The sequence below is a fragment of the Oncorhynchus keta genome, chromosome 6 (genome assembly GCF_023373465.1).
Source record: "Oncorhynchus keta strain PuntledgeMale-10-30-2019 chromosome 6, Oket_V2, whole genome shotgun sequence".
NCBI classification, from domain to species: Eukaryota; Metazoa; Chordata; class Actinopteri; order Salmoniformes; family Salmonidae; genus Oncorhynchus; species Oncorhynchus keta.
This window is the reverse complement of record NC_068426.1, coordinates 23,326,744-23,353,183: the sequence shown is the minus strand read 5'-3', so window position 1 is coordinate 23,353,183 and position 26,440 is coordinate 23,326,744. Positions and strand designations below refer to the sequence as shown.

General features: G+C 45.6%; 1 protein-coding gene across 2 annotated transcripts in view; it reads left to right on the top strand.

Moving 5' to 3' along the window:
* Positions 1-3,119: 3,119 nt before the first annotated feature.
* Positions 3,120-26,440, top strand: part of LOC118384859 (colorectal mutant cancer protein-like) — a 126,486-nt gene continuing 103,165 nt past the window's right edge. The window contains exons 1-3 of one of the 2 annotated variants that reach the window (XM_052521157.1): positions 3,120-3,473; positions 4,980-5,224; positions 5,876-6,099. In XM_052521157.1, coding sequence (XP_052377117.1) covers positions 3,358-3,473; positions 4,980-5,224; positions 5,876-6,099 — 585 coding nt within the window. In that variant the 5' untranslated portion in view covers positions 3,120-3,357. Of the gene's footprint in view, positions 3,474-4,979; positions 5,225-5,863; positions 6,100-26,440 lie in introns of both variants that reach the window. The other variant, XM_052521156.1, reaches the window with a different exon arrangement.

The following is a 26,440-nucleotide window of genomic DNA, read 5'->3' as shown; positions in this document are numbered from 1 at the left end:
TTAGCTAACACAACGTGCCATTGGAACACAGGAGTGATGGTTACGGATAATGGGCCTCTGTATGCCTATGTAGATATTCCATTAAAAATCTGCCGTTTCCAGCTACAATAGTCATTTACAACATTAACAATGTTTACACTGTATTTCTGATCTATTTGATTCTATTTTAATGGACAAAAAAAGCTTTTCTTTAAAAAGTAAGGACATTTCTAAATTACCCCAAACTTTCGAATGGTAGTGAATATATAAAAACAAAATGTATACAGACAGAAACATAACACAATTTGAAGTCAAATAGGGTAGAGTCTTACAGGTATTGGAAACAACATTGGCTTTGGATACGGTGGGAACATGGTGTCTGAGCAAGTGTGATGTCATTAATGTGTCACGTTCTGACCTTAGTTCTGTTATTTTATCTTTGTTTCAGTATGGTCAGGACGTGAGTTGGGTGGGCAGGCTATGTTTGTTTTTCTATGTTGGCTTTTGAGTTCGGCCTAGTATGGTTCTCAATCAGAGGCGGCTGTCAATTGTTGTCCCTGATTGAGAATCATACTTAAGTAGCCTGGGTTTCACTTTTGGGTTGTGGGTGTTTGTCTTCCGTGTCAGTGTTTGTCACCACACGGGACTGTTTCGTTCATTTCACGTTTATTGTTTTGTATTTCGTAGTGTTCTCTTTATGTTTTAAAAGAAACATTATGGACTCTTACCACACTGCGTTTTGGTCCTCCGATCCTTCTCGCTTCTCCTCCTCAGAAGAGGAGGACGAGATCCCTTACATAATGTTTGTGGAACTGTAAGTAAATGTTAGTTTGTATGTTTTTTTTAACAATTAAAAAAAAAATCTAATTATACAAAAAAGTGGCTTTAGCAGCAGACACGTAGCTGGAGAAGGTAGAGAGGAAAAGGATTGTGAAAGGATTATAACTTCTGGAGGACCTTTCCTGCATTTTCGCTTAGCTGCTTGCAGCTCTGTTCCGTAAGCTCACCATGAGTTACTCAGCCATGGAGAAGGAGGGGGAGGTCCGAGCCGGCCGGGAGGAAAGGGGACAGTGCGAATCATAGGATGTGGTAAGGGAGGCAAGTAGGTTTGAAGAGGCAGAACCAGGAGACAGGAGGGAGAAGGATTTAGCAGAAGGGAGATATGATAGGATAGAAGAGGAGAAAGGAGTGGGAGAGCGAGAGCGAAGATTGATACGGCGCATGACCATCTGGGTAGGGGCTGAGTGGGTAGGGTTGGAGGAGAGAGAGACAGAAAAGTAAACAAAGTAGTGATCAGAAACCTGGAGGGAGGTTGCACTGAGATTAGTAAGCGAACAGCCTCTAGTAAAGATGCGGTCAAGCGTAATGCCTGCCTTGTGAGTAGGAGGGGACTGGGAAATGCTGAGGCCAAAAGAGTCAAGGAGGGGAGAGAAAGAGCTATAAAGAAATGTCGGGAGGTTGAAGTCGCCCAGTACGAAGAGCAGTGAACCATCATCAGGAAATGAGTATATCAAGTTGTCAAGCTCGTTGAGAAACTCCAAGGGCACCCAGTGGGTGATAGATGAAAACAATGTTCATCTTGAGTGGACAAATGACGGTATGGATTTCAAATGAGGAGATGGACAGGTGAGTGAGAGAGAAAAGAGTGGACATGTGCCACCACCGCGATGACCAGATGCTATTGGACTATGAGATAACACGTAGTCAGATGAAGAGAGAGCAGCTGGAGTAGCAGTGTTCTCTTGGTTGATCCATGTCTCCATCTGGGCCAAAATGTCTCGGGACTGAAGGGCAGCATCGGCTGAGATGAACTTGGCATTCTTGACTGCAGATCGGCAGTTCCAAATGCGGCTGGAGACCAAGCCTTGCTTAAAATAGAAGGTAAAACTTTACAATAATTGTTTATGTTCTGTTCGCTGGAGACATTTATAACTAATGGCGTCCTCTCTTTCCACAGATCAACTCGGCAGAACCGTCTTAGTTTTGGCTACGAGACCACCGCTGAGAAAACAGGGGAGACTGAAGCACTAACTGTAATTGCTAATTGCCTAGCAGAGGGGAAGAGTACACTTCCCACTACTAATTGACTAGGAGAGGAGAAGCCACTCCCCCTCCAATACAGCCACTGATTACGAAAACAACAACAGTAACAAATTGCCCTGCCCCCTAATCCTGGTTGATGTGTCAACTGCAAGTTATGAGCTCTCAGCAGTTCACACACCAAGTAGGCTACTGGGAAGACAGACAGTTCTTAAAGTTGATGGCCCTAGCAAGCAAAAAGACAGTACTAGACAACAACTAATTAATAGAAAAATTATACTAACAGTATCTATCAGTCCTGGAGATATCAGGAGTCCTCTGGCTATAGACGGAAGCATCTCGTCTTTGAAGAAACTTGAGCAATTGATGTAGACATAATCTGAGTCACAGCACCAATGTAGGAAGTGGAAGGGGTGAAAGCAGAGGTGATTCGGTTAACTTTAGTCAGGTGACCTTGTGAGACATTTCGAACTGAAGGCGCCTAGGAGTCAGCTCAATTGGCTAATGCAAAGTCACAAGTCAAGCAGACAACTAGGTTCACTATCGGGTCAGTTACAACAGTTAAACCAAGGAGCTGAGAAAAGACAGAGTAGAGTACAAGAGGGGGAAAAGATCCATCCACAAACTACATTTGTTCAGAGTCCAGACTTTAGACATGATGAAGTCTCCTGTTCTTTGCTGTGAAAGATGGTTTCATAGAGATAGCCAGGCCTACATCTATTATATTTATGTTATCTTGAATTCTATGGACAGTTTGCTGTACCACATGGATCATTAGGCAAATGTATTCTGTAAATAGCTCACAGCCATTACATACTGGTCTATTACCTAGCTAGGCCTATATTATTACTTCAGGTATTCATGTTTCATCAATGAAATGCTTTGTTACTTTGCAACAACATACATGTGGTAACTTTATTGACAGTCCTCGTTGAAATTATAAATAGTTATAAATAGTTTTGCTATTTTAACTATCAAATGTGCAATCATTGTGCATAGTTGTAATGCTGTACAGGGCAATATCCTACAAAGTGCATTGCAATGCTCTGCTAGACTGCCGAAAGACCAACCCACTCCGCCTCACCAACAGTTTACCCAAAAGCATTTTAACGCCCTCGCTGACCCCCAACAGATGTCGAGCTTGACTTTTACGGCACACGCTGCACCCTTCTTTTCGCAGAAATGACCTAAACCCAAGTTTACATTTGTTTCTATTCAACCCAGTGCCGGCTATTAGCCTACACTTACGGGAAGTGTGATGAAGGAGCAGTTACTTTGTTGAGATTGGATACTAGAAGCGGTAGTAGCCAAGTTAAGAGTATTTATTGAGGGAAGCTCATGGCGGCTGTGAGTGTGAGTAGCGGTAGTAGTGACACATCTAGCACCAGCGAAGAGGAGAGGATGAGGCGGTTGTTTCTGACTTGCGACGGCGACGGTGATGGATACATCAACAGGTATGCTATTTATTAACTACAAGGTGGATTTAGAATTCAATGTTACATGTTGTCCATATACATCTAACGTTAGCTACGAGCTGAAAATATTACAATTGATTTAGCTGCGATTCTTTGCTTTAGTTTTGTAATATAAACTAATTTAATTTTCCGGTGAGTTCAGTAGCGAATAATTTCTCAGATTTGGGTTTGACTGCTTCGAAACCATACCTCGGTATTCGAAATGTGCTCAGGCTCGACAACTGGCAAAGGCAACCTACAAAACATCTGCATGCCATGGCGTTGGCTTGAGGTTTTGAAAGTTCGCTAGCTAATTTCCGTTTGACGATAGAAATGTTGCAACAGTGATCTAACTAGATGAAACTAGACCCCCAGACCACTGACTAGCTCCAGAATATAATAAACTGTTGACCAATAACACACTGTACTTCTTATTATGTGACCAACAATATCATAATAATTACCATCCAGTTTTTAGCTTGTTACAAGAAAATGTATCGATGCTCATGTTCTAATAGCTTATGCACTAATGTTGTTAATTACTGCTTTCCCGCGGCCCCATGTTTATTGACGAGGCCTTAGCCTACGTAGTGTAAATAAACACCAACCCTCCAACGCCGATCACAGCAACTGGTTTTGATGCAGCACCCAAAGACACATCAAGATGGCATGAGCCAGTCAAGATCACAGAGAAGACTCCTGAGCACAGGGAACTGAAATGGAACATTTGCCCATACCTCGAGATAAGAATCTAAGCCTATTCCTGTCCTAACATAGTCTTGAGAGTGTGAGTTATGGTGGCAGTAAGTTATTAAGTTACAGTTTACACAGCGATATGAGTTCTAATCACAGCGGTGGTCTCTAATTATAAGATCTTTATGAACTCTGACGTGTTGATTCTTGTTCTTGTTAGTAAATAAAGTAGGCCTGCTGAAGGCTATACAGAAGCAGAGTGAGCAGTGAGGGAAAAGTCAAACATGCAGGAGAGGAGCGAGAGCTTAAGAGTATTGGCACTTTTGACTTAACTCAAACACGTCTGTTCTTCTGTTTTTACAGAGAAACCCATGGTTTGCTTAGCCACTTGAGATACTATTTGTGGCCTAGAATGCACGGTATAAAATGGATTGGTTGCCTCTGTAAGGCCTTAAAGGTGACAACTTGAACCATGCATACAAATCCTTAGACATGAAACTGATGAATAAGATATCCATTGTGCTAAATAACTACAGCTTGAAGATCAAATCCCCCTTTTAGGGGAACATATTTTGCCTGACACGAATTGTGTGCTTTTCAACTTCATCTAAGAAACCTATTTACCCCCTCTAAACCTTTCCTAATATCACTTTTCACTTCTTTGAGAAGTGAAGCACATTTCTCAGGCTGGTGCCCTGGTTAATGTACCAGAAATTCAGGTTAGTGCTGCAACTTGTACACCACTCTTCAGACAATTGAAAACCATTCTCTTCCTCGCTCTCTCTCTTTTTCCATCTCCCTCTCTCCTGTTAGGAATGACCTGCTGATGGTGTGCAGACAGCTTAACATGGAGGAGTCTGTGGCAGAGATCATGGGCCAGCTGGGAGCGGATGAGCGAGGCAAGATTTCCTTTGAGGACTTCACCCGCTGCCGCATGCAGCTCGTCAACGAGATCCGCAAGGAAGAGGGCGAGCTCTCCCAACGCTCCCAGGACTCTGAAACTAGGAAGCTCAGGGAACACATCGCCTCTTGGCCAACCAGCAGCGAGAACAGCCTGGGTGAGTTTGGAGATAGCCAATCACGATTAGGCACAATTGTAAACGGTATTGTTGAACAAGAGACGGCAACTAATCACAGCTGCCTACAAGCATAAAACCAACTAAGAACAGGCAACACCAAACAACTAAACCTAACATCCAACAACTAACCACAAACTACCACTTACTCTTATACCACAGTCATTAACCATAAACAACTGACACCAAACTTCTAACAACCACAACATAACCTGCATGACTGAGGCTAGGGTTTTTATCATTGTTGCTAGCCTACACCTTCAGTCACCTTTGTTTGAATTGTTCCTGGAATATCTGCGAGTGCTCATTATTATGTAATGAAATGAGAGCATAATGACCAGGAATGTTTATCTCAAGCCCATTCACGAACATGGGCCATTTATAGTGACTAATTCAATTAGCCTAACTCGACCCACTTTACATGTGCATGAAACCACTTCAAAAGTAATCCACAGAGAACAAAACATGTACATCTACTTGCACAGGGAAGCAATAAGGCATGCATAAAAATATGTAGACTGAGGTTCTCTTGAATCAGATCTGGTTGTGTAAACCCTTCACAGTGCTTATTAGTTATGAGTTAGTTCTGTTTAGTTTTGATTTATAACATGTGTCCCCTAGGGGCCCTGTCAGGGGCCAGAGAGAGCTGGGAGTACGACTCTGGAGCCAGGGACCTCCAGAGTCCAGACATCCAGCTTCAGCAAACAAAGACCCAGCAGCAGCCAGCCATCCTCCAGAAGGTCCTGGAACCGCCTGGAACTGTCCTAGAACAGCAGGCTGCCCTTCATATGCTCCTGTCCCAGACCAGCGCCCGCTGTGCCCCCCTGGGGGGAAATTACCTGGAGCTGGCCAACTCAGTGAGTATGCCTCTGGTGACGCTGGTAGTGCTGGTGGTAATATTGCATTGTATTGATTCCTGGTATGTTTCCTTTAGTATTTTCTTGTGAGCCACCCAAATGGGCAAATTAGGCCTAGTTGTTTCTAGTCACAAGCCATTCTCCGGCCCAGTACAAATTGGCTGCCAGTGCCACCCACCATTTGGTAAACACTGATATAGGACATAATGGTAAGATCAGGGAGTATCAGCTGACTACTTAGCCTCTGAGTTACGGCCAATGATGAAGGAATGAGTGTGTAATGAATGGTGGTCTGAAGAAATTGGAATTCCAGAACAGACAACAGTGTTTAAGTAAGGTGTCATGGCACCTCCAATCCACATACTCTGTGTAGTATGTAACACACAGAACCATGTGAAGTGTTGTCATGCTGTGTGAAAGTTGACCATTGAAAATAAATATAATCTCCTTCTGGGAAGGGACTGTCACGTAAAAAAGGGGGGATTGAATTGAGGGTAGGTGTAGTAAGCCTGGTGATGCTCTAGAGGTCAGTGCTGCTTATGATAACGCAATTTTCTCACATTTTCCTCTCCTGTTTATAGTAGCCACCGGCCTGTATGGCTTGACATCATGGTACCTACCCCCGGTTTATGATTAGGAGAGGGTAATTCTAGAGCTATGTATAAGACTGGGCAACGTAGCCATTCATCAATAATGAGGATTTATCAATTCCAGAAGTGAATTTAATTTAAGTTTACTTCCTGAAGGGATTAAGTTGAAATCACATGTATTCTAACTGTGACACCATCCCTGTGTCTTTACATTTCAGCAAGATAACTTGTCAAACCCACATAACTCTTTTGACTATAGAAACACAGTGGTGTATCGCAATACATTTTCTGCTTGGTCCGGGTAAGGATTCCAACTCTCCCTAAGTGTTGATCGGGTGTCCTGCGGTGGGTGTAGCTGGTGCATGGAAGTCAGGCGCAGGAGAGCAGAGATGAGTGAACAAAGAAGCACTTTACTGAGGCAATAGTAAGAACAGAATGCAACCGCGTCACAAAAACAAATGCCCAAAGAACAAGTGAGGCAGCACAAAGAACAACATTCAAGTATAAAGTACCGGCTGCCACAAATCACGGGTACAAATAAAACCCGGCGCAACCCAGCCGGAAGTGTGCCAACCTAGACAATAAACAATACCCCACACAGACATGGAGGGAACAGAGGGATAAATACACATAGTAATCATGAGGAGATGTAAACCAGGTGTGTGGTAAACAAGACAAAACAAATGGAAAAATGAAAGATGGAGCGGCGATGGCTAGAAGACCGGTAATGTCGACCGCCGAACGCCTCCCGAACAAGGATAGGGATGAACTTCGGGGGAAGTCGTGACAGTACCCCCCCTTGACGCGCGGCTCCAGCAGCGCACTGACACCGGCCTCGGGGACGACCCGGAGGGCGAGTTGCAGGGCGATCCGGATGGAGACGGTGGAACTCCCGCAGCATTGAAGGGTCCAATACGTCCCCCACCGTACCCCTCTCAGTCCAGGAGGTACTGAAGGCCCCTTGCCCGACGCCTCAAATCTAGTATGGAGCGAACAGAGTACGCCGGGGCCCCCTCGATGGTCTGGGACAGGAGCATATGAAGGGCAGCCTGCTGTTCTAGGACAGTCCCAGGCGGTTCCAGGACCTTCTGGAGGATGGCTGGCTGCTGCTGGGTCAATCTACCAAGCTCCCTGCGCACCAAGGACACATGCTCGGCGCTTATATATCAGCGGAGTATATCAGAATGTCATCAATATACACCACTACACCCTGCCCGTGCAGGTCCCTGAAAATCTCTTCCACAAAGGCTTGGAAGACTGATGGGGCATTCATCAACCCGTACAGCATGACGAGGTATTCATAATGCCCTGAGGTAGTACTGAACGCCGTCTTCCACTCGTCTCCCTCCCGGATACGCACCAGGTTGTAAGCGCTCCTGAGATCTGGTTTAGTGAAGAAGCGCGCCCGTGCATTGACTTAATCGCTGTGGCTGTGAGAGGTAGCGGGTAACTGTACTTCACAGTTATCTGGTTTAGGGCTCAATAGTCAATACACGGGCGCAGACCTCCGTCCTTATTCACAAAAAATAAACTTGAGGAGGCGGGTGAAGTGTAGGACCGACTGTACCCCTGACACAGGAATTCGGAGACATATGTCTCCATAGCCACCGCCTCCGCCTGTGACAGGGGATACACGTGACTCCTGGGAAGTGTGGCGTCTACCTATAGGTTTATCGCACAATCCCCCCTACGATGGGGTGGTAATTGAGTCGCCTTCTTCTTGGAGAAGGCGAGAGCCAAATCGGAATATTCGGGGGGGAATGCGCACGGTGGAGACCTGGTCTGGACTTTCCACCGTGGTAGCACCAACGGAAACCCCTACACACCTCCCTGAGCACTCACGCGACCACCCCGTAAGAGCCCCCTGCTGCCATGAGACAGTGGGATCATGACATGCTAGCCAGGGAAGGCCTAGCACCACGGGAAACGCAGGAGAGTCAATGAGGAAGAGACTGATTCTCTCCTTGTGACCCCCTGCGTCACCATGCCCAGGGGAGCGGTGGCCCCCCTAATAAACCCGGACCCTAAGGCTGGAATATCTAGAGCGTGAACTGGGAAGGGAACAGCCACTAGAGCAATGGGGATCCCTAAACTATGAGCGAATGCTCATAGTTTAGGGATCCTCGAATTCCCAGCTGTGCCTTGTGCTGGGAATGCGGGGAAAACTCAGGAAAAATTACATGCAATAACAGGTGTACAACAGATGGCTCTGGGTGTGAATGGTGCTGGCTCACCTGGGGTGACGCTGGGGTTGCCTGCCTGCTGCCTCGACCCCTAGAGGAACCACCACCCTCACATTTGACCAGCTGTTGGACCTGTCCATCCGGCTGGATAACCTGCTGGCCACCCGCGGACATCCAGATCGGGCTCTGTTGGTTCCATCTGTGACCTCTGCGGTCACAGATAGTGCATGCGAAGGCCCCTCCGGCCTCCCTAAGCGCAGCACCTCCCAGCTCCATATGTATCGGAGCGTTAGTGCTGGAGGATGGAACCAACAGAGCCCGATCTGGATGTCCGCGGGTGGCCAGCAGGTTATCCAGCCGGATGGACAGGTCCACCAGCTGGTCAAATGTGAGGGTGGTGTCCCTGCAGATGGACATCCTCGCTCAAACTGCAGCGATAGTGGTCTATCAGGTCCCAGTCGTTCCATCCCGCTGTGGCGGCCAGGGTCCGAAAGTCTATAGCGAACTCCTGGGCGCTCCTTGTCCCCTGCTGCAGGTGGAAGAAACGTTCACCCGCCGCTCTACCGTCGGGCGGGTGGTCGAAGACTGCCCGGAAACAATGGGTGAACTCCTCGAAGTGGTCCAACACCGCATCTCCTTCCACCCACATGGCGTTGGCCCACTCCAGGGCATCCCCGAGAGGCACGAGACGAGGGCGAACACCCTCTCACGGCCCGAGGGAGCCGGGTGGACCGTCGCCAGGTATGACTCCAACTGCAACAGGAAACCCTGGCAGCGGGCAGCCGTCCCATCGTACTCCCTGGGGTGGGCGGGACAAATCCCACTGAAACCGGGTGCAGGGGGAGCAAGTAGTGTAGGCCACTGTTGTTCTGGTGGGGGTGCTGGCGGGACTCCCTGTCCCTCCCAGCGGTCCATTGTTTGGACGACGCGGTCCATGGCGGCGCCGAGATGGTGGAGCACCGCTGCGTGCTCCTGGACGCGCTCCTCTACCCCTATAACAGGGGCACCTGCTCCTGCTGACTCGATCAAGGGTGAGGTATTCTGTCATGCGGTGGGTGTATCTGGTGCATGGAAGTCAGGCGCTGGAGAGCAGAGATGAATGAACAAAGAAGCACTTTACTGAGGCAATAGTAAGAACAGAACGCAACCGCGTCACAAAAACAAATGCCCAAAGAACAAGTGAGGCAGCACAAAGTACAACAACCAAGTACAAAGTACCGGCTGCCACGAATCACGGGTACAAATAAAACCCTGCGCAACCCAGCCGGAAGCGTGCCAACCTAGACAATAAACAATACCCCACACAGACATGGAGGGAACAGAGGTCTAAATACACATAGTAACCATGAGGAGATGTAAACCAGGTGTGTGGAAAACAAGACAAAACAAATGGAAAAATGAAAGATGGAGCGGCGATGGCTAGAAGACCGGTGATGTCGAACGCCGCCCGAACAAGGAGAGGGACGAACTTCGGCGGAAGTCGTGACATCGGGGCTCTCCTTAGCTTTGAGGAGTGTCATCATAAGGGTATCAGCATTATCTCCATCACCTTCCCTGAGCAGTTCTCACACCATCACACCCCTTCATTAATGCATCCATATTTATTATGAATCATATGGGGCAGTCTCATGAGCTGCCATGTCCCCTTCCTATATCAGCTTTCAGGGCTGGGCGCCTTTTTGGACCCACATAAATCATTTAGTGGTTTATTCCTGAGATTAACATCATGACACCGTCTCTGTGTAGATTAGCACAGACACCGGAGAGAATGGGAGGTTGAACTTTATCAGTGGTCAGTGACAGAGATGTTTGTGTCTGAGTGAGAAAGTGTAGTCACTAGTCACCCACCCCACACGCAATTAGGAGCCCCACTTTACGGGCTTGTCCTGCCGGCACTGCTATATACAGCCATTTCGATTACAGCCCTAATGGAACATCTGGTTGCTGACACAGGGAGGATGTGTAACTATCAATGCTTTGGTTGTCTGAAGGTCGACCTGGGACTTTATGGACGTGTTTGTGTCATGTTTTTGGATGTTTTCAGACTAGGGAGAACGTACAGAGTGGATGCTATGTAGCCAATGATTTGATTTTCATGCCAATTGGTCCTTTTTTCTACATGTTTATGAAAGGCCGACATGTAAAAGGTCCAAACGTTTTAACTTCCTTCATGCACTCACATAGACCATGTGACTTGTTAGTATGTGGAGGCCTTGTATTATATTCTGTCATTGAAGGCCATTTATTAATATGAAGAGATGCTTTTATACATCAGCTGATGAGTCCAGAGTGAATCCTTCATATTCTCCTGTGTGAATAGGTGTGCGTGTGTGTGCATGTGCATGCGTGGTGTGCGTGAGAGTGAGTGAATGTTTATGTGTATCAGTCAGCGTCCTGTATAGCAGAGAAGACATTGCCTTCCCTGGTTGAATAGAATCCCTTGCCCCCTCACCCAACACACATTACCCAACTTCGTCTCCCTCGACACTTAGCAAACAACATTGTGTTTTGGGGGAAATAATGTGTACGTCATTATCTCCCTGAGAAGAAACTTAATTCATGGGTTTGCAGATTGCTTTCTATTGCAGCTAGAGTTCATTCACACTCCTATTCATTAGCTGGTATTTTATTGGCTAGTTAGGGGGGATTAAGGGAATGCTGTTACCTTGTTGGCTGCAACCAGCATCCAACAAGGGCTGTAAAGGCAGATTAACACTGCCAATGGAATCATCGAGTAAACAGATTAAACAATGAGGATGGTATATCACTGTCAATGGGAATTTCTGACCGCATTGAACTGAACCCTAAACTTTTCAACACCCTTTTTTTATTTGGACAGCTCTGTGCACTTTGACCCCGAAAAGAGGACTCTCTTTCTGAAGAGTCTCAGACCCTGTTTGAGTACTTGCACCCTTATTTCTTTCCTTGTGGTAGTCTGTTGGGGTTTGGATAAGTGAAAACACCTGTTGCTGTCATCAATCCAACCCTTGTGACAGTTTTACTTATTTTTGCTATTATTCCAACCACATCTGTGTCTCTGTGATAACTGCAAGGGAGGAAGGAAAGGAGAATTTGTAGGCAGAAATATTGGGACAGGGCCCTGATTTGATTCATGATTACTCGTTCCAGTTGTCTTTAGCCTGAGGGCTGAGCTTCTTTCGGGCCTAGCTGCCTCATAGGTTAAACAAAGAAATCCCACACTACACCATTCTTGAGTACACCGTGTGGCCTTGTAATATATTTTCTAGCCCTTCTGTAAATACTTTACTGTGGTGGGTTGTCTCAGTTGAGCACATCTTGATAATCCTCTCCCTATTTTGAGGAAGTACATATGTACTGGATCACTCAAGTGTTGTTGCCTTTCAGCCAAGCTCTTTCCATCACCCCTCCTGATTGTATAAAGGTTGGCTGTGAGGGTACTCTAGATTGAAAACCTGGCCAATATGTTGAGCCCAGCACACACAGGCCCATCTCGTTAGTGTTGGGACGCATGCCTCCTCTCTCCCTCATTCACCTCTCTCTCATACACAATCTAATCATCCCTAACATACATGTTCCCTGGGATTGCAGGCATGATTCATGCCTGTAACACATACATGACATGCTCACATGGATGCGCACACACAGTTAAGTACCATCTCATCAGCGCTGCTGGGATACACTCGCTGATCACACCCATGATTCATGCCTCACACAAACAAACACACACACAGTTTAATGCCATCTCATTATTGGGCTCATTAACCGTTGACCCACCAATCACTCAGACCAGCAGGCCCACTGCATTCAGCAACTTTTATGCTAGTCCATTGTCGATTTCGAAACGCTCAAGTAGTTCACTCTATCTTCATGCAACCTTAGAATGAATGGCCTTGAAAATCAAGATTCCTTGAGTCAAATGGTTGTGCCACTTGATGATTGCAAAGTGAGAAAAATGTTGTCTATTTAACGGTTGCTTGAAAACAGTGGTTCTTTATTCAATATTAACGCCACAATCACTGAAACAGGAGTGTAAAAGAGATGCCTTGCTCTGTAATGCTGTCCGCCCATACACACATTTACATTACATTTAAGTCATTTAGCAGACGCTCTTATCCAGAGCGACTTACAAATTGGTGCATTCACCTTATGACATCCAGTGGAACAGCCACTTTACAATAGTGCATCTAAATCTTTTAAGGGGGGTGAGAAGGATTACTTTATCCTATCCTAGGTATTCCTTAAAGAGGTGGGGTTTCAGGTGTCTCCGGAAGGTGGTGATTGACTCCGCTGTCCTGGCGTCGTGAGGGAGTGTGTTCCACCATTGGGGAGCCAGAGCAGCGAACAGTTTTGACTGGGCTGAGCGGGAACTGTACTTCCTCAGTGGTAGGGAGGCGAGCAGGCCAGAGGTGGATGAACGCAGTGCCATTGTTTGGGTGTAGGGCCTGATCAGAGCCTGGAGGTACTGAGGTGCCGTTCCCCTCACAGCTCCGTAGGCAAGCACCATGGTCTTGTAGCGGATGCGAGCTTCAATTGGAAGCCAGTGGAGAGAGCGGAGGAGCGGGGTGACGTGAGAGAACTTGGGAAGGTTGAACACCAGACGGGCTGCGGCGTTCTGGATGAGTTGTAGGGGTTTAATGGCACAGGCAGGGAGCCCAGCCAACAGCGAGTTGCAGTAATCCAGACGGGAGATGACAAGTGCCTGGATTAGGACCTGCGCCGCTTCCTGTGTGAGGCAGGGTCGTACTCTGCGGATGTTGTAGAGCATGAACCTACAGGAACGGGCCACCGCCTTGATGTTAGTTGAGAACGACAGGGTGTTGTCCAGGATCACGCCAAGGTTCTTAGCGCTCTGGGAGGAGGACACAATGGAGTTGTCAACCGTGATGGCGAGATCATGGAACGGGCAGTCCTTCCCCGGGAGGAAGAGCAGCTCCGTCTTGCCGAGGTTCAGCTTGAGGTGGTGATCCGTCATCCACACTGATATGTCTGCCAGACATGCAGAGATGCGATTCGCCACCTGGTCATCAGAAGGGGGAAAGGAGAAGATTAATTGTGTGTCGTCTGCATAGCAATGATAGGAGAGACCATGTGAGGTTATGACAGAGCCAAGTGACTTGGTGTATAGCGAGAATAGGAGAGGGCCTAGGAGGAGAGGAGACAGATTCTCGCCACGCCACCTGGTAGGAGCGACCTGTCAGATAGGACGCAATCCAAGCGTGGGCCGCGCCGGAGATGCCCAACTCGGAGAGGGTGGAGAGGAGGATCTGATGAACACACACACACACACACACACACACACACACACACACACACACACACACACACACACACACACACACACACACACACACACACACACACACACACACACACACACACACACACACACACTTGTTCCCCACCATTACATTAAATCCCATCCTCCTTGAATACTGTATACTGGCAGCGGCAGCACTAGTATATAACCTCCCATTCATGAGAAGGCCACTGTCATTTATTAATTCCATTCATGTGCAGCATGCTCTAGTACTTTACAACCTGATGTATGGTAAGTAAGCTAAAGCCACAGGTTGCAACCATACAGGCTGAAATAGGCTAATCCATAGTCAGATCTCTCTTTACACTAGTGTTTTGCAAGACACTTTTGTCTGATCTAAATTACATGCCACTGACAGTGGCTTGCGAAGGTATTCACCGCCCTCTGCATTTTTCCTATTTTGTTGTATATATATATCATGTGACACTTAGATTGCACACAGGTGGACTTTACTTAGCTAATTATGTGACTTCTGAAGATAATTTGGTTGCACCAGATCTTATTTAGAGGCTTCAGAGCAAAAGATGTGCTCAACTGAGACCACCCACTACATATGCATGCAACACTTTTCAGTTTGTAATTTTTTTAAAGTTATTTTTTTCACTTCACCAATTTGGACTATTTTGTGTATATGTCCATGACATGAAATCCAAATAAAAATATATTTAAATTACCGGTTGTAATGCAACAAAATGGGAAAAACGCCAAGGGGGATGAATACTTTTGCAAGGCACTGTACATTATATAGACCTGTTTAAACAGCCTCTATATGGCAGATTCTCTTTAAGGATCATACATGTGTAATTTTCCCACTGGTGTGGATGGTAAGGTTTTGTCCATAGCAGAAGTGCCGAGCTTGCTGTATCTTTCTCACTACTGGTCTCAGTATGAAATCCTCCTATGATATTTTTTAATTGTACCTTTATTTTACTAGGCAAGTCAGTTAAGAACAAATTCTTATTTTCAATGACGGCCTATGAACAGTGGGTTAACTGCCTGTTCAAGGGCAGAACAACAGATGTCAGCTCAGGGATTTGAACTTGCAACCTTTCGGTTACTAGTCCAAAGCTCTAACCACTAGGCTACCCTGCCGCCCCATATGGGGCCTCAGCCAAGCCCCAAAATAGAGCAAAGTAATCCTAATACATTAATAATACATACATTAATATACAGCTACTAATGGACAGTTTCTAGACATCCAAGACGGCATAAAGACAAATGAATTAATATACAGTACCAGTCAAAAGCTTGTACACACCTACTCATTAGTTTTTTTTGGTACTATTTTCTACATTGTAGAATAATAGTGAAGACATCAACTATGAAATAACATAAATGGAATCATGTGTTAAATCAAAATATATTTGATATTCTTCCATTTTTATTTTATTTAACCTTTATTTAACCAGGAAGGGCTCATTGAGATTCAAAATCAAATTTTCAAGAGCGTCCTGGCCAAAATAGGCAAGTCATTACAAAAATTACAGACAAACAACATGAAAAAAAAAATAGCCACCCTTTGTCTTGATGACAGCTTTGCACACTCTTAGCATTCTCTCAACCAGCTTCATGAGGTAGTCACCTCGAATGCATTTAAATTAACAGGTGTGCCTTGTTAAAAGTTCATATGTGGAATTAATTTCCTTCTTAATGCGTTTTTGGCCAGTCGGTTGTGTTGTGACAAGGTAGGGGTGGAATACAGAAGCCCTATTTGGTAAAAGACCAAGTCCATATTACGGCAAGAACAGCTAAAATAAGCAAAGAGGAAATGACAGTCCATCATTACTTTAAGGCATGAAGGTCAGTCAATCAAGAAAATGTCAATAACTTTGAAAGTTTGTTCAAGTGCAGTGGAAAAACCATCAAGCCCTATGGTGAAACTGGCTCTCATGAGGACTACCACTTGAATGGAAGACCCAGAGTTACCTCTGCTGCAGAGGATAAGTTCATTAGAGTTACCAGCCTCATAAATTGCAGCCCAATTAAATGCTTCATAGAGTTCAAGTAACAGACACATCTCAACATCAACTGTTCAGAGGAGGCTGCATGACTCAGGCCTTCATGGTTGAATTGCTGCAAAGAAACCACTACTAAAGGACACCAATAAGAAGAAGAGACTTGCTTAGGCTAAGAAACATGAGCAATGGCTGTTAGATGGGTGGAAATCTGTCCTTTGGTCTGATGAGTCCAAATTTGAGATTTTTGGTTCCAACCAGGTGTGATGGTGTGGGGTTGATTTGCTGGTGACACTGTCAGTGATTTATTTAGAATTCAAGGCACAATTTACCAGCATGTCTACCACAGCATTCTGCAGTGATACGCCATCCCATCTGGTTTACGCTTAGTCCAACTATCATTTGTTTTTCAGCAGGCCAATAACCCAACACATCTCCAGGATGTGTAAGGGCTATTTGATCAAGAAGGAGAGTGATTGAGTGCTACATCAGATGACCTGGCCTCCACAATCACCTGACCGCAACCCAATTGAGATGGTTTGGGATGAGTTGGACCGTAGAGTGAAGGAAAAGCCGCCAACAAGTGCTCAGCATATGTGGGAACTCCTTCAAGAGACTGTTGGAAAAACGTTCCAGGTGAAGCTGGTTGAGAGAATGCCAAGAGTGTGCAGAGCTGTTTATCAAGGCAAAGGGTGGCTTAGAGTTACTACATAATTACATATGTGTTATTGCATAGTTTGGATGTCTTTACTATTAATCTAAAATGTAGAATATAGTAAAAATAAGGAAACACCCTTGAATGAGTTGGTGTGTCCAAACTTTTGACTGGTACTGTATGTTAGTTAACTATGCAGTGTTTGATGAGTGTAGGGAGAAGGACTTGTATTTTGACAAAATTAGCTTACAGTGTTTTTTACCAGAGGAAGAGAAGTGCTTGGAGGATGAGGAGAGGAGGAGCAGTCATGCTGAGAGGATGTAGACACAGCCAAGCGGGCTTGCCACATGTTAATGGAGGAGGGGAAGGAAGACGGGGAGAGGAATAGGTAGAGGGGTAGGCAGGGGAGGAAGATACACAGTCACCAGGGGAATGATCCAGAACAGGAATGTGCATCCCGAGCCTCCTGTTTCTTCTCTTGCCTCAGGGCACACACACACACACACACACACACACACACACACACACACACACACACACACACACACACACACACACACACACACACACACACACACACACACACACACACACACACACACACACACACACACACACACACACACACACACACACACACACACACACACACACACACACCAGGCTATCCATTTTCCACACCAGCCTTGGTTCATGTCTTGTTTGCTGTTTGTGAGTTGCGAGTTGTAAGCTTGCCTGGCTAGTGGTCTTACAAAGCCTATTCCCCCATTTTACCATCCTCCCAAAGAGCACTCAAGTTTCTACATAGCCTACCCAGTATGAATCCAGACACAGGCAGGCTGATACATGGCACATGCATCAGTCTGAAGCAGCTTGGTTATTCTGGCGCCTCTGTTTAAGTCTCCATCAGCACTATGTGGTATAAAGCTGTAATGGATGACTTATATGTGCCTTAGATTGCTCTTTAAAAAGCACAAGCCTCAGCCATTTCTAAGCAGGCACTAATCCTGATCTTAGCATCGATCACAGGAAAGCTCTCTGCCATCTATCTCTCTGTGTGCTGTATGTCACTGCATGTGAGTAATTGTATTTACCCATTACTTGATGACAATAATTACTTTTGTCCAGGCATTAAGCCCAGAGGTCAGCCTCAACTTGACCTCTGGCATTCAATGAGCCAGAGAGTAGAAATTAAATGGCCCACTCTTCCTGGATTGGTAAATGTATTTATCATTGTGAAATGTCAAAGGGAAAACATTCAATTACCCTAAGTACAAAAAGTAATTAAGTTAGACTTTAAGTTGTGGAACGTCCACAGGATAGGAGTACAATAAAGCTATCCTTCTCAGTCACTTCTTTCAAAATGGCAGATGTTGTTTTGACCTTACAGCTGAGCTGAGGAAGAGCTGAATCAATTTGTGCCTAACTCGTGGTCAGTTGCGGATGTCATAACCAGTTGTGACAGGTGTTATGTCAGTCTTATAGCAGCATTATGTCTTCCTGCTTTAGTGGGAGTTTTTCAATAGATCAGACACTGTTATTCAGCAGGTAAGATAGAACTGCCAATGGGGGCGGTGTTGCAATCTACTGCAAAGATAGCCTGCAGAGTTCTGTATTACTATCCAAGTCTGTACCCAAACAGTTCGAGCTTCTACTTCTAAAAATTAACCTTTCCAGAAACAAGTCTCTGACTGTTGCCGCTTGCTATAGACCTCCCTCTACCCCCAGCTGTGCCCCCGATACCATATGTGAATTGATTGCCCCCCATCTATCTTCTGAGCTCGTGCTACTAGGTGACCGAAACTGGGACATGCTTAACACCCCAGCCATCCTACAATCTAAGCTTGATGCCCTCAATCTCACACAAATGATCAATGAACCTACCAGGTACAACTCCAAATCCGTATACACGGGCATCCTCATAGATGTCATCCTAACTAACTCGCCCTCCAAATACACCTCTGCTGTTTTCAATCAAGACCTCAGTGATCACTGCCTCATTGCCTGCATCCGTAATAGGTCTGCGACCAAACGATCACCCCTCATCACTGTCAAACGCTCCCTAAAACACTTCTGCGAGCAGGCCTTTCTAATCGACCTGGCCGGGGTATCCTGGAATGACATTGACCTCATCCCGTCAGTATATGATGCCTAGCTATTCTTTAAAGGTGCCTTCCTCACCATCTTAAAGAAGCATGCCCCATTCAAAAAATGTAGAACTAGGAATAGATATAGTCCTTGGTTCACTCCAGACCTGTCTGCCCTTGACCAGCACAAAAACATCCTGTGGCGTTCTGCATTAACATCGAATAGCCCCCATGATAAGCAGCTTTTCAGGGAAGTTAGGAACAAATATACACAGGCAGTTAGGAAAGCTAAGGCTAGCTTTTTCAAACAGAAATTTGCATCCTGTAGTACTAACTCAAAAATGTTACATTTACATTACATTTAAGGACACTCCAGAGCGACTTACAAAGCATTCACCTTATGACATCCAGTGGAACAGCCACTTTACAATAGTGCATCTAAATCTTTTAAGGGGGGTGAGAAGGATTACTTTATCCTATCCTAGGTATTCCTTAAAGAGGTGGGGTTTCAGGTGTCTCCGGAAGGTGGTGATTGACTCCGCTGTCCTGGCGTCGTGAGGGAGTTTGTTCCACCATTGGGGAGCCAGAGCAGCGAACAGTTTTGACTGGGCTGAGCGGGAACTGTACTTCCTCAGTGGTAGGGAGGCGAGCAGGCCAGAGGTGGATGAACGCAGTGCCCTTGTTTGGGTGTAGGGCCTGATCAGAGCCTGGAGGTACTGTTCTGGGACACTGTAAAGTCCATGGAGAATAAGAGCACCTCCTCCCAGCTGCCCACTGCTCTGAAGCTAGGAAACACTGTCATCACCGATAAATCCACTATAATTGAGAATTTCAATAAGCATGCTTTCCACCTGGCTACCCCTACCCCGGTCAACTGCCCAGCACCCTCCACAGCAACCCGCCAAAGTCCCGACCATTTCTCCTTCACCCAAATCCAGACAGCTGATGTACTGAAAGAGCTTCAAAATCTGGACCCATACAAATCAGCCGGGCTAGACAATCTGGACCCTCTCTTTCTAAAATTATCTGCCGATATTGTTGCAACTCCTATTACTAGCCTGTTCAACCTCTCTTTCGTATTGTCTGAGATTCCCAAAGATTGGAAAGCTGCCGCGGTCATCCCCCTCTTCAAAGGGGGTGACACTCTAGACCCAAACTGCTACAGACCTATATCTATCCTACCCTGTCTTTCTGCAATCTGGTTTCAGAGCTGGTCATGGGTGCACCTCAGCCACACTCAAGGTCCTAAACGACATCATACCTGCCATCGATAAGAGACATTACCGTGCAGCTGTATTCATCGACCTGGCATAGGCTTTCGACTCTGTCAATCACCACATTCTTATTGGCAGACTCGACAGCCTTGGTTTTTCAAATGATTGCCTCGCCTGGTTTACCAACTACTTCTCTGAAAGAGTTCAGTGTGTCAAATCGGAGGCCTGTTGTCCGGACCTCTGGCAGTCTCTATGGGGGTGGCACAGAATTAAATCCTCGGGCCGACTCTCTTCTCTGTCAACGATGTCGTTCTTGCTGCTGGTGATTCTCTGATACACCTCTACTCAGGCGACACAATTCTGTACCTCTGGCCCTTCTTTGGACACTGTGTTAACTAACCTCCAGACGAGCTTCAATGCCATACAACTCTCCTTCCGTGGCCTCCAACTGCTCTTAAATGCAAGTAAAACTAAATGCATGCTATTCAACAGATCACTGCCCGCACCTGCTCGCCCCGTCCAGCATCACTACTCTGGATGGCTCTGACTTAGAATACGTGGACAACTACAAATACCAGACTCACATTAATCATCTCCAATCCAAAATTAAATCTAGAATCGGCTTCCTATATCGCAACAAAGTATCCTTCGCTCATGCTTCCAAACATACCCTCGTAAAACTGACCATCCTACCGATCCTCGACTTCGGTGATGTCATCTATAAAATAGCCTCCAACACTCTACTCAACAAACTGGATGCAGTCTATCACAGTGCCATCCGTTTTGTCACCAAAGCCCCATACACTACCCACCATTGCGACCTGTACGCTCTCGTTGGTTGGCCCTCGCTTCATACTCGTCGCCAAACCCACTGGCTACAGGTTATCTACAAGTCTCTGCAAGGTAAAGCCCCGCCTTATCTCAGCTCACTGGTCACCATAGCATTACCCACCCGTAGCACGCGCTCCAGCAATTATATCTCACTGGTCACCCCCAAAGCCAATTCCTCCTTTGGTCATCTCTCCTTCCAGTTCTCTGCTGCCAATGACTGGAACAAACTGCAAAAATCTCTGAAGCTGGATACTCATATCTCCCTCACTAGCTTTAAGCGCCAGAGCAGCTCACAGATCACTGCACCTGTACAAAGCCCGTCTGTAAACAGCCCATCTATCTACCTTCCTCATCCTCATCCCCATACTGTATTTATTTATTTATCTTGCTCCTTTGCACTCCAGTATCTCTACTTCCACATTCATCTTCTGCCGATCCACCATTCCAGTGTTTAATTGCCATATTGTAATTACTTCGCCACCATGGCCTATTTATTGACTTAACTCCCTTATCTTACCTCATTTACACTCACTGTATATATACTTTTGTTCCTTCTTTGTTCTACTCTATTATTGATTGTATGTTTTGTTTATTCCATGTGTAACTCTGTGTTGTTGTCTTGTGTCGAATTGCTATGCTTTATCTTGGCCAGGTCGCAGTTGCAAATGAGAACTTGTTCTCAACTAGCCTACCTGGTTAAATAAAGGGGAAATTAAATAAAAAAGGTAGAGAAAGAATGGCACCACCTGCCTGGCCTTTAGCCAGTCCTTCCTCTATAGGGGCCAGCTGCTGCACTGTTTGGATAAGTGTCTGTATCTCTGGATAGCCCTAAACCCATAGCCCCCCCTGTGTGCTGGGCTAGCCTTTTTCGCTATCTGCCCTCAAACCTGAGCCCTCCCTGTGTGCAAGGCTAGCCTTATCGCTATCTGCCGACAACTCCTAGCCCTCCTTGTGTGCTAGTTCTGCTAGCTTTATTGCTATCTGCCCTGCTGCTGATTTGATTTCACACGCAAGCAAGTTGGGTTTCACTGTGTCACTGACTCTGTCCCTCTCCCAGTGCCACTCTTCTTTTCTCTACCTCTTGGAAAAGTGCCCAGAAAAGCATTAGCGACTCTCCAATCTGCCCAGCCAGCACCACTGCACTGCACAGACACTGTCCTCCAAGCTCGGTCAGTTTCTAACAAGGTGTTAGCTGTGATGTGTTGGCCTAGTTTGAAGTTGTAATGGCTCTTTTGGAATAACCTGTGGGTGTTGGAAGGCTGTTGTGGGAACTGTGTGTTAGTGATGAGGTAAGTAAAGCTTCGGAGGTGACGGGATAGGAGGATGAAAATGATGGATGGTATTTTTGTGGGTAAAGTCTCTAGGTCATGTCAGCCCTGTAGTATAGTGCTGGGTTGCCAGGTTGGAGTGGATGTAGCTAGAGACCAGACCAGAGAACACTGCATAGGCAGTGGGTCTTGGATATCTATGTGGGCGAGGGGAGAGGATGTTGGCTGTTTTACACTGCTGTGTGGATTGGATGAGTAACGTGCAATCTATCTTCAAGGATGACTCATTTTAGTCTGGTTGGAGAATCGCTTTCTGTTTGGGCATATTTTATTACATACTCAGCTGTATTTTGGGGCTCCCGAGTGGCGCAGCGGTCTAAGGCACTGCATATCAGTGCTCAAGGCGTTACTACAGACCCTAGTTAGATTCCAGGCTGTTTCACAACCGGCCGTGATTGGGAGTCCCTTAGGGCGGCGCACAATTGGCCCAACGTTGTCTGGGTTAGGGTTTGGCCGGGGTAGGACGTCATTTGTAAATAAGAATTTGTTCTTAACTGACTTGCCTAGTTAAATAAAGGTTAAATAAAATAAAAAAATCATTTAAATTGTCTACCTACATGCTGTACTATATTGCTTTACATTGTTCTGTGAGATTGTATTTCCATGTTGTGTAGTGATTGGTATGTGAGCTTTCTTCCACTACTAACCTGTTGGATCTGCACTAGTAACAGCCAAGTGTCATTATGTGAACACATTATTTCTATCTGCCTAGAAAACTTCTCAGGAAAAAGAGAACATTTTGAGGAAAGAAGGGGTCTATTCTCCATATCATTGTTCTCATTTAATTTTCACTGGGCAGGGAGAGAGGGAGAGGGACTAGACTACATGCTCCATACCATTTATTTGAGTCTCTCAATTAGAAAGTAAACCAGCTCCCAATGTACCGCTTCATGAATCATACATGCAGGTCTGTCTAATCCTCTGATATACTCTGAGTGCAGAGTTTATCATTTTGTCTCCTGCTACAGCTCATCTTCCCAATTTGTCTCATGCTGTTTGAATTCTTTTCATTTGATTTTAATATCGTCCTCTTAGAATATCAACGTGGAAGTGGTTTCAGCACAGTTCTTTTTTTGACCCCCTAGTGAAATAAATGGGAGGACATTAGCCTGGGAATTTTATAAAATTTGCAATGAAATATGAATTTCTGTTTGATGCTGTGGTGAAGCTTTGTGCTAAATGATGACAAGTTTTAAGTATTTATACAGCCTTGCTTTGAAGTATTACTATTGACTTTGAATTCAGTGATCAGGGCATTGTGAGTTTAAATTATTGTTGGTTCATTTTCTAATTTGCATGGCAAGTAAGGGAGAGTTCCAATTAAGGGAATATGCCAGCGTGTGTGTGTTTCCCCTCTTCATTCTGTTCTTTGTGTGTTTGCATGCTGATGAGCAGTGTCCAGCTTGGGGAGCAGCATGATTTGTAGCTGAGCTGAAAGGTCAGGATCATCCAAGTGCTTCCTAACACCCCTGCTGTGAGTGAGCACGTCTAAATTAGATTATTGTGATGCTCCTGCTGTGTCCATCCACATCTTTGTGGGTGTCTGTATGCTACTCTGCTATGTGGTCTCCTTGGCACCTTGGTCGTTTCTTTATTGTGGCTTCCTGTTACATCACATGTCATATAAAAAATCCAACCAATATCAATAGGGGGAGCTAGGGCTGGGCGATATATCGATATACACTGCTCAAAAAAATAAAGGGAACACTTAAACAACACAATGTAACTCCAAGTCAATCACACTTCTGTGAAATCAAACTGTCCACTTAGGAAGCAACACTGATTGACAATACATTTCACATGCTGTTGTGCAAATGGAATAGACAACAGGTGGCAAATTATAGGCAATTAGCAAGGCACCCCCAATAAAGGAGTGGTTCTGCAGGTGATAACCACAGACCACTTCTCAGTTCCTATGCTTCCTGGCTGATGTTTTGGTCACTTTTGAATGCTGGCGGTGCTTTCACTCTAGTGGTAGCATGAGACGGAGTCTACAACCCACACAAGTGGCTCAGGTAGTGCAGCTCATCCAGGATGGCACATCAATGCGAGCTGTGGCAAGAAGGTTTGCTGTGTCTGTCAGCGTAGTGTCCAGAGCATGGAGGCGCTACCAGGAGACAGGCCAGTACACCAGGAGACGTGGAGGAGGCCGTAGGAGGGCAACAATCCAGCAGCAGGACCGCTACCTCCGCCTTTGTGAAAGGAGGAGCAGAAGGAGTACTGCCAGAGCCCTGTTGTTGTGACGATAGACGTTTTTTTCTATCGTATCATATTATGCTCTCATTTATTTTGTTGTGTCGCAAATCACACTCTTTGCGGCAATGTTTTTCGTCAATTGGACATCGCGTTGCGTTTTTCCACATGTGCCGTGTGGAAGGATATTTGCGACACAAACAAACATGGAGGAGAGTGAACATGACAGAGAGCACAGAGACACGGAGCTCATACCTAAAAGAGGGGCTACTTTGGTCACATGGACTTGGTTTGGGTATGAAAAGTCTGACACAGACCATATAACCGTCCTCTGCTAAATATGCTGCAGGCCGGTCCCGACAACAGGCTCAAACACCACTAACCTCTTTTACCACCTACGCAAGAATCATGTGAAACATTACGGCGAGAGTCTACAGATGAGACCCAAACAGTACAGTTGAGTGCTCAAAACAAACCCCAGTCTCAGACGTTGCAAGAGGCATTTGCCCTCGCCACACCATATGGTAAAGAATCACGAAGATGGAAGGAGATAACAGCTGTCTTTGCAGAGGTAAGTTGTAACGGCACGGCATGGTCCCAATTTACACGGGCGAGAATCGTGGGTTACGGGAGTTGGTGCTATACACTCGACCCAAGGTACCAAATGCAAATTGATGTGACACGTATTGATGCAAAAATAACATGCAAAACAGGCAAGCCCCGAAAAATAACAATCAATTATATATATATATATATATATGAACCAAATATATATATACACACACACACAGTGGGGCAAAAAAAGTATTTAGTCAGCCACCAATTGTGCAAGTTCTCCCACTTAAAAAGATGAGAGGCCTATAATTTTCATCATAGGTACACTTCAACTATGAAAGACAAAATTAGAAAAAAATTCAGAAAATCACATTGTAGGATTATTAATGATTTTATTTGCAAATTATGGTGGAAAATAAGTATTTGGTCAATAACAAAAGTTTATCTCAATACTTTGTTATATACCCTTTGTTGGCAATGACAGAGGTCAAACGTTTTCTGTAAGTCTTCACAAGGTTTTCACACACTGTTGCTGGTATTTTGGCCCATTCCTCCATGCAGATCTCCTCTAGAGCAGTGATGTTTTGGGGCTGTTGCTGGGCAACACGGACTTTCAACTCCCTCCAAAGATTTTCTATGGGGTTGAGATCTGGAGATTGGCTAGGCCACTCCAGGACCTTGAAATGCTGAAGCCACTCTTTCGTTGCCCGGGCGGTGTGTTTGGGATCATTGTCATGCTGAAAGACCCAGCCACGTTTCATCTTCAATGCCCTTGGAGGTTTTCACTCAAAATCTCACGATACATGGCCCCATTCATTCTTTCCTTTACACGGATCAGTCGTCCTGGTCCCTTTGCAGAAAAACAGCCCCAAAGCATGCTTCACAGTAGGTATGGTGTTCTTTGGATGCAACTCAGCATTCTTTGTCCTCCAAACACGACGAGTTGAGTTTTTACCAAAAACTTATATTTTGGTTTCATCTGACCATATGACATTCTCCCAATCTTCTTCTGGATCATCCAAATGCTCTCTAGAAAACTTCAGACGGGCCTGGACATGTACTGGCTAAAGCAGGGGGACACATCTGGCACTGCAGGATTTGAGCCCCTGGCGGCGTAGTGGGTTACTGATGGTAGGCTTTGTTACTTTGGTCCCAGCTCTCTGCAGGTCATTCACTAGGTCCCCCCGTGTGGTTCTGGGATTTTTGCTTACCGTTCTTGTGATCATTTTGACCCCACGGGGTGAGATCTTGCGTGGAGCCCCAGATCGAGGGAGATTATTAGTGGTCTTGTATGTCTTCCATTTCCTCATAATTGCTCCCACAGTTGATTTCTTCAAACCAAGCTGCTTACCTATTGCAGATTCGGTCTTCCCAGCCTGGTGCAGGTCTACAATTTTGTTTCTGGTGTCATTTGACAGCTCTTTGGTCTTGGCCATAGTGGAGTTTGGAGT